General features: G+C 39.2%; 1 protein-coding gene across 1 annotated transcript in view; it reads left to right on the top strand.

Moving 5' to 3' along the window:
* CDON (cell adhesion associated, oncogene regulated) overlaps positions 1 to 14,035 on the top strand; it is a 98,956-nt gene that overhangs the window by 50,433 nt on the left and 34,488 nt on the right. The window contains exons 8-11 of the mRNA XM_060103793.1: positions 2,963 to 3,316; positions 7,101 to 7,390; positions 9,220 to 9,394; positions 11,529 to 11,657. Of these exons, the coding sequence (XP_059959776.1) occupies positions 2,963 to 3,316; positions 7,101 to 7,390; positions 9,220 to 9,394; positions 11,529 to 11,657 (948 nt within the window). The remainder of the gene's footprint in view (positions 1 to 2,962; positions 3,317 to 7,100; positions 7,391 to 9,219; positions 9,395 to 11,528; positions 11,658 to 14,035) is intronic.

Below are 14,035 nucleotides of genomic sequence, written 5' to 3'. Positions count from 1 at the left end.
ATATTTTTTATAATATTTTTTCAACAGATACTACATAGTTTTGAAAAGGCATAATTTTGAAAAGCACATGGTAAAAGTCTCACTCATGTTCCCCAGCCAGCCAGATTTCTCTTTAGAACTAAATAGTTTTATCATTTTCTTGAATATCCTTGTATGCATGTATATAATCAATTACATATAACATGTGAGCTTGTGTGCATTTAATAACAATGTCTGGGGTTTTTTTTAACATAAATGGTGGTAGCATTCATATAAATTACCTTGAAGTTTTCCTTAAAAATTTTTCCTTGAATTTTACCTTAAAAATTACCTTGAACTTTTCACTTCACATATATCTTGGACATCTTCTCATATGGTACATTAAAGAGTATTTTCATTTCTTTTTAAAAATGGCTGCTTAGTCTTCCGTTGTATACTTGTGATGATTTGACTAGTACCTCATTGATGGCTGTTTCTAATCCTTCACTATTACAAGAAGTCTACAATGGATGTCCTTCTACATAGATTATTTTGCACATGTGTGAATATCTCTAACATAAATTCCTAGAAATGAATTTGCTGAATCAAAGCATATATGTCTTGGTAATTTTGATAGATATCATTGCTCTCTAAAATAGTTACTAGTTTTCACTCCCACTAGCAATGTTTCCACATATCCTCACCAAGGCATGGTGTTGTCAAAATTTCTGTTTAATCTTTGCCAATCTGACAGGTTTAAAAAAAAGTACCTTTTGATCTATATATTTTTTATTATTATGAATGAAGTTGGGCATCTCATCATGTGTTTATGAGCCATTTGAATTTGCTTTCCTGTGTATTGACTGTTCATTGTCTTTTGCCCATTTTAAATTAGGTTGTTGATCTTTTTTCTTATTTATAGGAGTTCTTTATATATTAGGGAAATTAACCTTTTGTCTGAGAGTTATAAATATTTCAAATTTCAAAGACTCAGGATGATAGAGACCAATTCTCTGAACTTGGTGCAATTAATTTAGATGTTAATAACAAAAAATAATTTTTAAATGGCATGTATTTGGAAACTTAGAATTATAGTTCTCAATAGCTGGGTCAAAAAATCATAATGGAAATTTAAAATTCTTTCAATGATAATGAGTGTCCAATTGTGTGGGATACAGGAAAAAGGAACATAGAGTTTATAGCCTTAAATGCTTATAAAAGAAAGCTAGTAAAACTGAAAATTAGTGAACTAAGTAAAATAACAGAATAGATTTAAAGAAAGCAGAAGAAAGGAGATAATAAAGATATGGGCAGAAATCAATTAAATAGAAAATGAAGATAAAATAGGATCAGTAAAGATAAAGTTTAAGTAAGGAGTTATCCCGGTAATCAATCAGAAAATTTAAAGTATTATTCATCCTATTTAATGAATAAAGGAGAAAAACAATATGATTATCTCCATAGAAGCAAAAAAACATCTGACATAATTCAGTATCCATGATAGACACTCTTAGGAAAACAAATAGAAGGAACTTTCTTAACTTGATAAAGAGTATCTAACAAAAACTCACAGGAAACATTACTTTTAATGGCGAAATGTTTAGGCATTCCCTTTAAAATCTCTTTTAGTTGTCATCATAGCAGAGATTCTCATCAGTACAGAATGACAAGAAAAAGAAATGAAAGATGTAAGGATAAGAGAGAAAGAAAACTCAATCGTTATTCCTTCACAGATGCTATGGTTGTCAATATAGAGAATCAATAGTTTGTTGGCAAATTGTTAGAAGTAATAAAAGCTTTTAGCAAGGTGGCTGGATAAAGACCAATAAACAAGAATGTTGCCTTTCTATGTACGAGTGTATTAACCAGGTTTCTCTAGAGAAACAAAACACAAGAGGATATATAATTTACACATAGGAGGAGATTTATTATAGAAACTGGCTCACACAGTTATGGAGGACAAGTCTGCCATCTACATACTGGAGAAGGAGGGAAGCCAGTGATGCAATTGAGCTGTGGGAGGAGGAGTGATGGTATAAGTCTCAACCTAAGTCCAAAAGCCAGAGGTCCAGGAGCACTGATGTCCAGTGTCCTAGGGCAGAAGAAGGATGGCTCAGCTCATAGAGGGAATTTGCCCTTCCTCTGCATTTTTGTTCTACTGAGGCCCTTAACGGATTGCATGGTGCCCACCCACATTGGGGAGGGCCATCTGCTATACTCGGTTTACCAATTTAGATGCTAATTTCTTCTGGAAACACGCTCACAAACGCAGCTAGTTATCTGGGCATCCCTTAGCCCAGTCAAGCTGACACAGAAAATTAACCATTACAATTAGCAACAGACAGAAAAAGTAGTTTAAAAGACACTCTAAAAGAAGAAGAACAAGAAAGTGGGGACCTTGCTTTACCAGATATTAGAACATACACAAAAATCTATAGTAATCAAGACAGTGTTGTATTATTGGTGCAGGAACAGACAAATAGACTCTTGAAACGAGACAGAGACCACCAAAAAGGATTTGCACTAAGGATTTGACTTAGGTGGCATTGAAGATCACCAAGGAGAGGATATCCATTTCAAGATTTGATGTAGGATAATTGGCTATCAAAATGGAGAAGAAATTAAATCTCTAACTCACATTGTACACAAAGACAAATTTCCAGTGGATTAAAGACCTATATGTGAAAGGCAAAATGGCACAGTTTTTGAAGAAAATATAGAATATTTTGAGAAGCGAACTAACAAGGAAGGAGATATCTTTGTTCTAATCATTACTATTATCATTACTACTTGCTAATGACATTGCAAACACTGTTACTTCAGTGAATGCACATGTTCACCACACAGTTCTGCATGTAAAACACAGTTTGGAAACACACATATAAAAGATGTTTCTAAGACAGCTATTTGCGCATGACACAACATTTATGTAGTAGGATGAAATTATTTTGCATTGTAGATACTATAATGTTCTTAATTTATGTGAATTACTTTTTTTTAACAGACAGTGGACTCAAGCCTGTTATAATTACAGCACCAGCAAGTGCAGAGGTGGCCTCTGGAGGCTCCGTGACTTTGTCCTGCAATGCCACCGGGGTGCCGGTTCCAGCCATTCGTTGGTACGACAGTCATGGATTGATAACCAGCCATTTGTCTCAAGTTCTTAGATCTAAATCCCGAAAACTGCACTTATCAAGACCTGGGGGTTCTGACCTGGAGCCTGTGTACTTCATCATGTCCCAGGCTGGCTCAAGCTCTCTATATATTCAGGCTGTTACTCAGGAACACGCTGGGAAGTACACCTGCGAAGCTGCAAACGCACACGGCACCACACAGTCGGAAGCCGTCCTCACTGTTGGTGAGTTGTTATTAGTATCTTTTCCCAGGTGAATGGTTTCCTTTGATAGTAGGGGATAAAGTGATTTGAAGTAGATTTTAATGAGTCTAGCAACCTCTAAATATATATGTATTTACCAACAACAGTGAAATGTAGAATTGCATTTTTTGGTATTTGGCCTTATGCGAACCAGATGAACTTTGGTCTCCACTTCTGGTGGGTTTGTTAAGCTTGTAGTTGTCCTATAGGACACTTTCATTTGGGAGCAAGCCCAAGGTATGACCTCTTTGGGGCATTAATGCTTTTGGTTTTCTAAGCTGAAAATATCGTTGCAGATATTTTTCAGGTGGGCCCTTAGTAAGGATAGTATTCAGTCTAAAGAGTTGGCTTTTATTGGGAATGCTGAGTCACGTGTACTGTCAAACCACACCCATCTGTATATTTGCCTCAACCTTATTCAAGGTTATTGTTCTAATAGGGCGTACAATATAATATTCTTTTTTTTGTGTGTGTGGTACGCGGGCCTCTCACTGTTGTGGCCTCTCCCGTTGCGGAGCACAGCCTCCGGACGCGCAGGCCCAGCGGCCATGGCTCACGGGGCCCAGCCGCTCCGCGGCATGTGGGATCTTCCTGCACCGGGGCACGAACCCGTGTCCCCTGCATTGGCAGGCAGACTCTCAACCACTGCGCCACCAGGGAAGCCCTAATATTCTTTATATTTTACTGCTTTTGGGTGATGATGACTTAATTTGGAGTACTGGTATATAGAATCTCAGTATTATTCAAATTAATTCAAATTTGACTTAATCCACATTCAAATCTTATATCAGTGGGCATTGGTGAGGGTGCCCTACTCATAGGGCTGGTATGGGGATTCAAGGGGTCTGTACCTGTAAAGTGCTTAGAATGATGTCTGGAAGTAGAATGCCTTCAAAAAATACTACGTATTAAGTTACAATTATTACTATCTAATTATTATTAAGTTATAATTATCCCTTCTGGTAGTGTTTAGGGAAGAAGAAATAGTTACTGATACTAGTAGACCTTAATAATCCTTAAATAAAGAAGGTAGTTAAGTGTTGCATAAATTTATACACACATATGGATGTGTATATGTATGTGTACGTGTGTGTGTTTATATATCTGTTCTGCTAAGCAAAAATAGGATTGGCTCTGCTCAGTATTGTTAGCCGTAAGACAGCTGTCATGCAGGCACTGCTTGGGTATCATTTGGCTGAAGTGATTTTCTTTTAAATTTTTTATTTTTAAAAATTTATTTATTTATTTGGCAGTGTCGGGTCTTCGTTTCTGTGCGAGGGCTTTCTCTAGTTGCGGCGAGCGGGGACCACTCTTCATCGCGGTGCGCGGGCCTCTCACTGTCGCGGCCTCTCTTGTTGCGGAGCACAGGCTCCAGACACGCAGGCTCAGTCGTTGTGGTGCACGGGCTTAGTTGCTCCGCGGCATGTGGGATCTTCCCAGACCAGGGCTCGAACCCGTGTCCCCTGCATTGGCAGGCAGATTCTCAAACACTGCGCCACGAGGGAAGGCCCTCACTTTAAATATGAGAAATCTGAAGCCCTTAGAAGATATATAACTTGTTTAGATTAGATCTTTCTAGATCTTTAAGATCCCCATCACTCCCAGGATTTTATGTCTTGATAAATACCATTTTTTATGTATAGTAACCCCATGAGCTACATCCTACCTGAGTGGTCCTTCGTGGCTTCTTTTACATGCTCTATAGTAATTACTGAAGTCTAGCTGAGTCTATTAAAGCTCAGAACAGCACATAACAACCCACTTCTTCCCATGGGAATCTGAGCTTATTATTAAATTCTAGCATGCTGGCAGCCTTTACTTTATTTGTTATGAAGGGGGAAGTAAGCAAGATGACTCTCTCCCCCACCTTTTTTTCTTTCCAGAGACCTTGGATTTTTGAGGTCCTGGATGTACAAATATTTGTAGAGTGAGTTGTAACTTTTCAAAACTATAATGGGAGTTGGCCTGGGGTCCTAAATAGTTTAGGGTGGGGTTGCTGGTTTGAGTGGTCACAGTGGGAACAACTTTGGCAGATCTGGTTCCGTTCCGTGTTGAACTGGTTTCAACTCAGAGTCATTAATTCATAGACATTACCATAGTTATAGTACTTAGAAAGCCAGAGTTTTATCAATCTGTTTTCCAATTCAAAAAACATTCTACCTTAAAAAATGCTAGATGTCTCTTCTGACCATTTTACAGAGTTATTTTGAAGATAAATTGAGATCATGTACGTGAAGAACCTTTGGAAAGTACTGTGAAGGCCTTATGAATTGTATCTAGTATCCGTGAGTGCTCAAATTCTGTTATCGGGAATAGTAGAAGAAAATTAATTGAATCCCCTTTCGATGAAAGTTATGGAAAAGTCTCATTGCAGCCTGAACACAAGTGGAGTTTTGATACTCCTGCAGTAGACACAGGCTGTAGCATAACATTTTTTCTCATGCCTCTGTATAAACTCTTCTACAGCCAAATACCACTTCCCAGTGGTGACCTGCCCAGAGGATCCATGAAACACTAATGATAAAAAGGTCCTTCTCCACTGCCCTAAGCCACAGCTAATTGCCTCTACTTGCTAGAGTCCATCTCTTCATTAACAGGCTCTCGACCACACCCTTCACATCCAGCCCACATTCTGACTCACTAGATAAACACGACTGTTCCAGGAGCAATATTTGGAAGCTGTCTCAGTGAACGTAATTAGTGTTCTTCTATATTATTATCCCACTAGCTTCTTGTTTTCTTTGATGGAGGATGCTTCTGGGACACCTTTTCTCTCTTTTAAACAAACAGAGAACCAGAGAACCGACCTTCCACTGTTAGTCCTGTTTTTTGGTAGGTTCTCTATGGAACTGCAGTAGTTCTCCTAATACACTCCCACCTTTCCCCAGGAATCCGACTTCATTGTGGAAAAGAAACTCTGCCGTTGTTTCCTCAGCTCCCTTCCTCCACAAAACTAGGAGACTTTTCATTGCCAGTATTAATAGTGCTTTAGAGGAACTAGGCTGTCAACCCTCGGGTTTTATTGTGCTGGCAGTTTATTTGTTTTCATAAATTGCTCTCTCCTCACCATACGTGCTCACCCACGTCCCCTCCCTCTCCCCCTCTCCCTCCCCCCCCATCACCCCTCTCCACGGCTAGCTTGGGCATCTATCTGTATGTGGCAGCACTATAGTAGGGGTGCCAGGCCTTCTTAAGGCTTAAGCCTGGAAGAGGGCAGCCTCTCTTGGGCCTGGCGTCGGTTAAAACGAGTCACAGGGCAGCTGGGATTCAGCGTGGGAGGGGACTGCTCAAGGGTGTGAATATTGAGATATCTTTGGAGACTAGCTACCCAGTAGGTAATAGCCTGACTCTTGACCTTTTCTTTACTGTTTATTTTACTTTGTTCCCAAGGGAGTGCATGACTCATTGTGTTTCATTTACCAACTAGAGTTAAAGTTGTTCTCCAACTTAAAATCTTCTGAGGTTACGCTAGCAAATTGCTGTTGTAAAAGAGGAAATGCTGGTATTGAGCAAGGAAGAATGGCATCCTTTCAGCTACTAAACCCCTGCATCATAGAACTGATTTTTCAGACAATTAATTTGCTCCTTCATGAATAAGAGATGGCTACTGGAGATTAGATGTTTCCATGAATCATAAATTGAAATGTTACCTACTTTAACTTCTAGGGCTCAAACTGTGCTGACAGTGTGTGAGATCACTGTATGAGAGACCCTGAAATAATGAATTTCTTCTATCTCCTCTTTTTCTGTCTCCGTTTCTCTGCAGTTCCTTTTGAAACAAATACAAAAGCAGAAATAGTCACACCTTCTGATCCCACTCAGAATGATAAAAGTGATGGTTCAGAAACTGGACTATTGAGCTCATTGCCATTGAAGGAACATTCCAGTGCTACAGAATCATCATCAGAGAAAAACGCTAGTGGTACCTCTGTCCCCGATGCCCCCATCATTCTGAGCCCCCCACAGACGCACACACCAGATACGTACAACCTGGTCTGGAGGGCGGGGAAGGATGGCGGGCTGCCCATCAACGCCTATTTTGTGAAGTATCGAAAGGTAATGTCTTCTCATTTATCATCTTTCTCTTCTCACACCTTCACATCCTGTGTATAACACATGCTTATTGTCTTTCACATTTGTGGAGTGGCAGGAAACAGGAGTGTCCCAGAATGATGAGTTTGGGAGAGAAATGCCAGCAATCATGCTGGATTTACCAGTCTTATAAAAGCAGTAAGAATGAAGTACAAATAATTTCCCCTCAAATTGGGATTCTAAGAACCCAGTAACTTCTAGACATTTTTAATCAAATATTTTAACCCCTTGGGTATAAAGTTCTATAAATCAATTTTTAAAAAGTAATTCCTTTCCTCTCTGAGATGGCATAATGCAGTTTATTTAGTAAAAAAGCAGTTTCTTATTAGAAACAACTGTTTGAACAGAGTTGTCCCTTATAATCTCTGACAAATGTTTTCATTTCAAGTTCTCTTCTTAATTGTATTAAAACCTTACATTGTTTGGTCCTTTATTATGGTGAACCTTGATTGTCTCAGTTGATTTTTCAGATGATGTTTTTCATCCACAGGCTTCTATTAAAGCAAAATGAAAAAAAATCTCCCCTCTTTGTTTAATGAGACTGTAAATGAAATGGGAGGATATGCACTCATATTTAAAATAATTCTCTATGCTCAAGATATTTTGGCATCCATCATTTAACAGTAATATTTTTTCTTTAGGTATTTTTTTTATTGAAGTATAGTTGATTTACAATGTTGTGTTAATTACTGCTGTACAGCAAAGTGATTCAGTTATACCTATAGATACATTCTTTTTTTCAGATTCTTTTCCATTACGGCTTATCACAGGATACTGGATATAGTTCCCTGTGCTCTGCAGTAGGACCTTGTTGTTTATCCATCCTGTATATAAAAGCTTACATCTGCTAACCCCAGCCTCCCACTCCATCCCTCCCCTTATAGTAATTTTTTTTTTATTTTTATTTTTTTTGCGGTACGCGGGCCTCTCACTGTTGTGGCCTCTCCTGTTGCGGAGCACAGGCTCCGGATGCGCAGGCCCAGCAGCCATGGCTCACGGGCCCAGCCGCTCCGCGGCATGTAGGATCTTCCCAGACCGGGGCACAAACCCGCGTCCCCTGCATTGGCAGGCGGACTCTCAACTACTGCGCCACCAGGGAAGCCCAGTAATATTTTTAATATCTGGAAAAATTAACATGGTGATATTTGAGAGTTTATTCACTGTTTGTAACCTGATGATTCTAGATGCAGGTAGTCTCACTGGTTTCTCATCCACGTGAAACTTCCCATGTAATGTTGGCTCTTGATTCCATTAATCAAGACCCAACAGGTTGGATCTCCTTCTGTTTCCTTGAGCTCACGTTGAGCAGTGTCAAGACATGAAGCAAGACTGTTGGAAACATATAATGCATAATGATATAATTTATACACGTATAGACATACATAATGTATATTTTGATTTATCATATATTATACATAATATATATTATCATTAATACATGTTATTGTATACTTATTTAATTCTCCCATTAGCCCAGTAAGAAAGGAGCATTGTTTCCATTACAAGAAAAGGAAACAAACTGGGTGATCAAATAACTTGCCTGAGGCCATAAGTTAGTGGCAGCTAAGGGAGCAGGAGTCTTTTCACAGTGAGAATCCCTAAGTTCTTGCTATAGGGCTCCTTCTATTTCTTAATGTGGAGAGGTGTTACATCTCTTTCACTTTCGATAGTGTATTGCTTCCCAAAATTCATCTGGAATTGAATGACTTCTAGTTTTTACCCAGTTGGAATGGAAGATTCTTCTGCCCTGTATCTCGTTTTTTTTAAAAAATGCCTTATTTTCCCTTGAGTAGCTGGAAGATGGTGTTGGCATGGTGGGAAGATGGCACACAGTTCGAGTCCCAGGAAGTGAAAATGAGCTCCATTTAACGGAACTGGAGCCGTCGAGTCTCTACGAAGTTTTGATGGTGGCAAGGAGTGCAGCAGGTGAAGGACAGCCTGCCATGCTCACCTTCCGAACCAGCAAAGGTGAATATAATCTTCCTTAGGTGGAAGGAGTTGGCTGTCTTGATGTCACTTTAATAATAGGTGTCTTTTGGGGAAGTAGAGATTCTTGTTTACAGAGTTACTAAATAAACCTTTTATAGTAACTTTTGAGGCCACATTTAGATGGTTGTATTCTTCTATTCCATCCAGTATTTCACAGATATTTTTGAGGGCTTGTTATAGGTAAGACAGTAGGGTAGGTGATGCAGGGAAAATGAAGATGATCAAGACAAGATCCATCCTAATGGAGCTTCTACTTTGTTAAGAAAGGTAACATATATACATAAATACCAACTCAAGGCAAAATTTCAGTTCAGCTAATATTTACTGAATGGCTTCTCTGTGCCAGGCAGTAAACAAAATAGACAATACTCCTTTGCCCTCATGGAGCTTCCATTCTAGTTGGGAGAGATAAGTTATAAGAACATTAGTAGGTGGTGAGTGTTAATAAGAGAAATAAATTAAGGGATGGGTATAGTATAGGAAGTATATGAGATAGCAGTTGTCACAGTTTGAGCAGGTGTCCAGAGAACTCCTCAATGACTAGTTGACAGCAGAGCAGAACTTAAAGGAGGTGCGTGAAAACCATGGGTATCTAGGGCAAGAACATCCCAATAGAGAGGATAGCAAGTGCAAAGGCCCTGGGGTGGGTGTACTTGGTGTGCCCTAGGAACACTGAGGGGCCATAGTGATGGGAGTAAAGTAAGTGGGGAGGGGAGAACGCTCAGGGAGGTGGCAGCGTGGCCAAAGCACTAAGTATGTTGTCCACCCTGCAAGGATACTGACTTTGAACCTGAGTGAGCCAGAAGCTTTGGAGGGTTTTGATCAGAGTTGTGACACAATCTGTTGTGTGTTTCAATGGGACATACTGGCTGTAGGGTAAGGATAGACTGGAGGAGGGCAAGGGAATAGGGAGAGAAACCAGATCTGACAAGGACTAGGAAAGACAGAGAAGATGCCAGAGGATAGTCTTTCTGTGGGGTAGCTTGTAAGGGTAGCTTGATTGAAAAGATGCCACCGGAGGTTGGCCATAAGTGAACAAAAAGACTTCAGTGAGCAGAGATGGGAATTGGGGAGAGGAGTATTCTTAGGGTGGCACAGTATTAAAAAGGAGTTCTGATGATTGAGAAGAAATTGTCTATTGGCTTTTGAAAAAGATCCTTTCGGACTTCCCTGCTGGTGCAGTGGTTAAGAATCCACCTGCCAATGCAGGGGACACAGGTTCAAGCCCTGGTCCAGAAAGATCCCACATGCCGCGGAGCAACTAAGCCCGTGCACCACAACTACTGAGCCCATATGCCACAACTACTGAGCCCGTGTGCCACAACTACTGAAGCCCACGCACCTAGAGCCTGTGCTGCACAACAAGAGAAGCCACTACAATGAGAAGCCAAATACCACAACAAAGAGTAGCCCTGCTCGCCACAACTAGAGAAAGCCCGTGCCCAGCAACAAAGACCAGTGGAGGCAAAAAATAATTAATTAATTAATTAAAACAGAAAAAAAGAAAAAGACCCTTTCATCTAATTACTGAGTCTGGTCTGAAAAATACCGAGTATTTCTTATTTGAAATGTATTTTGAGTTAACTTCCGTAATTAGTCCTTAGTTGTTTATAAAGTCTGACCTACAAATACTGAATAGTAAGCATGTATTTCAGTTTTAAAACAATCACCCAATTTCACTTTTTGCCTCTTGAAATTTTAAAACTTAACATGACAGCTTTCTCGTGAAGAAGCTTAACAGGAGTTCTTAAATAATGAATTTATGTGTCAGAATTAAGAAATATGTACAGTAAAAAGAAAAATGAGTGAATAGTTTGAAAACCTTTACTCTAGTCATTTGGCTTTTTCACTTGTGTCATTTTTTCTATGTGTAAATTAAAGCTAGCCTGGTGAAGAAAGACACATTTTAGTTATAGGTACTACAAAAAGCCAAAGTAATTTTTAAAGTTAATTCCTCATATTAGCTAAGTAATTACAATGTAGGTTTTAAATTTAGACACTGTAACGATAAGTTTATATATTTATATCTATATGCCAGGTGAGTTTCATAGTATCTTTTCTTATTTATACATAGATGCTTATATTATATTATATTATTATTATACCTTTCTAGAGAAAACAACATCATCCAAAAACACTCAGGCCTCCTCTCCACCTGTCGGCATCCCTAAGCGCCCTGTTGTTTCAGAGGCTGCAGACAACTTTGGAGTGATACTCACAGATCCTTCCAGACACAGTGGAGGTAAAGAGAAGACCCTTCATTTATTCATTTTGCTTGTTTTCAGATGTAACTGACCTGTTTCAGATTATTTGGGGGGTGGAGTGGCACAGGGTGTTTGTTTACTATTCAGATTATATCCTACCATACAGCTCCTTTAGGTTCTATTTCAACCATTTTTTAAATGTCCTTTATATTCAGATCTTGGTAACCCAAGTACCATGGTTTGTATTTAAACTCAAATTCAAAATGTTATGATACTAAGTTTTTATAACTCACAAAAGGGATTTTTCTGTCTCCTCTCTGGCAAGGAAACCATATTTACATTTGAACTCTGAACATCTGACTTTTTTTAAAAAAATGTTTTGTCAAAACGTATGATGGTACCCAGAGTAAGATTTAGTTTTTATTATTGAATGGACTACATGGCATACTCAGCATTATTGTTATATCTTACGGTTTTTAGATGCCGTAGCAGTAGAATTTTCAAAAGACTTCTTTTCAGTACTTAATCACACATGAATTCTACTGTTACAACATAATGTGCTTTTCGTGATCTAGGGAGGGCTTAACATTTTATTGCTGAACTCTAAGAATTGTCAAGCTTCTCTTCCCTATTTTTATAGTCTTCCATGCATTGGTTTCAGACAAAAGCAAGCCATAACATTTGAACACCCCTCTGGAGCACCTCTGCATCTTCAATATCATGAGCTGCTTTTTCTTGAGCCCTTTTACTTCTGAGGAACCTTTCCGCTTCCTTAAGCAGATATAGGAGTGCCAACTTCATAGGTATAAAACTGACATCGGAAGAACAAAAACCTTATGACTTAACACATTGTACTAAATGCTGGAGCAGCAGAAATAAAATAAATCTTGCCCTTGGAGAAGTTTACAGTATAGTGGATGATACAGACAATTAAACCAATACCAATATAGTAGAGAAGACAGACAAATTAACCCATAACAGTGATTTTGATTCCACCCTTGTTGTTGTGAGGTAAAAAGAGAAATATCTAAATCACTCACTTGCTATGAAGGAGGCCCAGTGGTGATGAGAGGCGTCCTGAGCTAAGCCTCAAAGATAAGATGTTACCGCTGGATGAAGAAACAGGAGAAGGAGTTCTAGGCAGAGACCCCTCCTTGTGCAGAGACAGATGAATGACATGTTCTATTTCATTTAGAGATTCAGAGATTTTATTGAGCGTGACTGGTTGCTGTGTGAAGTGATGCTACAGTGGGGAGGTGGGCGGGTGCCGTATATGATGTACTTAAAAATTTAGTCTTTCCCCAGAAGCCATAAAGAAGCCTGAAGGATCTTAGAGATGGGACAGGAGGAGTGGCAACAGTGAGGCTTAGAAATAAAGAGAGTGGCAGTGTGAGTGGAGAAGGAGGACACAGGTGAGAGATAAAGGGAGTTGAATCTACACTGAATGAGAGGAAGAAATATGGTGCCTTGGGCTTGGGCAACTTGGACCATTTACCAAGATAGGTAATAAGAATCTTTAGGTGAAGATTGTGGATTCTGTTCTGGAAATCATGAGTTTGGAGTTATCCAAGCAGAGATAACCATAAAGAAGTGATTTATTTAATCTTCACAGCATCCCTGTGAGGAAGGTAGCATAACTATTTTACAAATCAGGAAACTGAGACTCTCGAGGAGGTTATGCAGCTTGCCTAAGGTCATCTAGAAAGATCATCAACATGCACCATCCAGAAAGTGGTGGAACTGCTATTCACAGTCAGATATTTGAACGCCAAGAGCAGTATTCTTTCTTCTATCTCCTAACAGTCACACACTATTTCTTTTACATATTGATGATATTCTTCTCAGGAGAGATTTTCCCCTAATAACTTTCTTTTTCTACTTGGTCTGTGGTATTCTTTGATGAGTTTTAACCTCACGTGAATCAACATAGGAAATTGTTTGGTTATCTGATATTAAAAAAAAGAGATTCACTAACACTTCTATTCATTCTGTTTCCATTGCTTTCTAACTTGAAAGGAATACAGTAAGTATCATGCCAAGTTGCCTGCTTTGAATATCTTCCTCTTTTTATCCATTAAGCAGTTTATTTTTAAAATGCCAGTTTTCTCCATGCAGGTACCATATGCAACATTATTTTGTTCTTGTGTATTTGCAGTCAGATTGAAGAGGTGTTGAGACAGAGGGGTGTTGCTTGAGGCCAGGCCCAAGCTGGACAGAGACAGGGCTCCCTGAGTAATTCACCAGAGTAATGTAACCGTGGCCCAGAGTTGGTCCTCCTTGTTTTAGCTCTAGAAACTGGATTGTTAGCATGCCAAAGGATAGTTGGTCTCTTGAGAACCAGCTCACTCTTACAAAATTCACAGGTGATTAATGTAAACTGAAATGGGCAGTTTAATGTAACTGTCATACAGACCAG

Source organism: Mesoplodon densirostris, chromosome 7 (assembly GCF_025265405.1).
Source record: "Mesoplodon densirostris isolate mMesDen1 chromosome 7, mMesDen1 primary haplotype, whole genome shotgun sequence".
NCBI lineage: Eukaryota > Metazoa > Chordata > Mammalia > Artiodactyla > Ziphiidae > Mesoplodon > Mesoplodon densirostris.
Note: the sequence above shows the minus strand (reverse complement) of the source record. Positions and strands in the feature narration are given on the sequence as shown.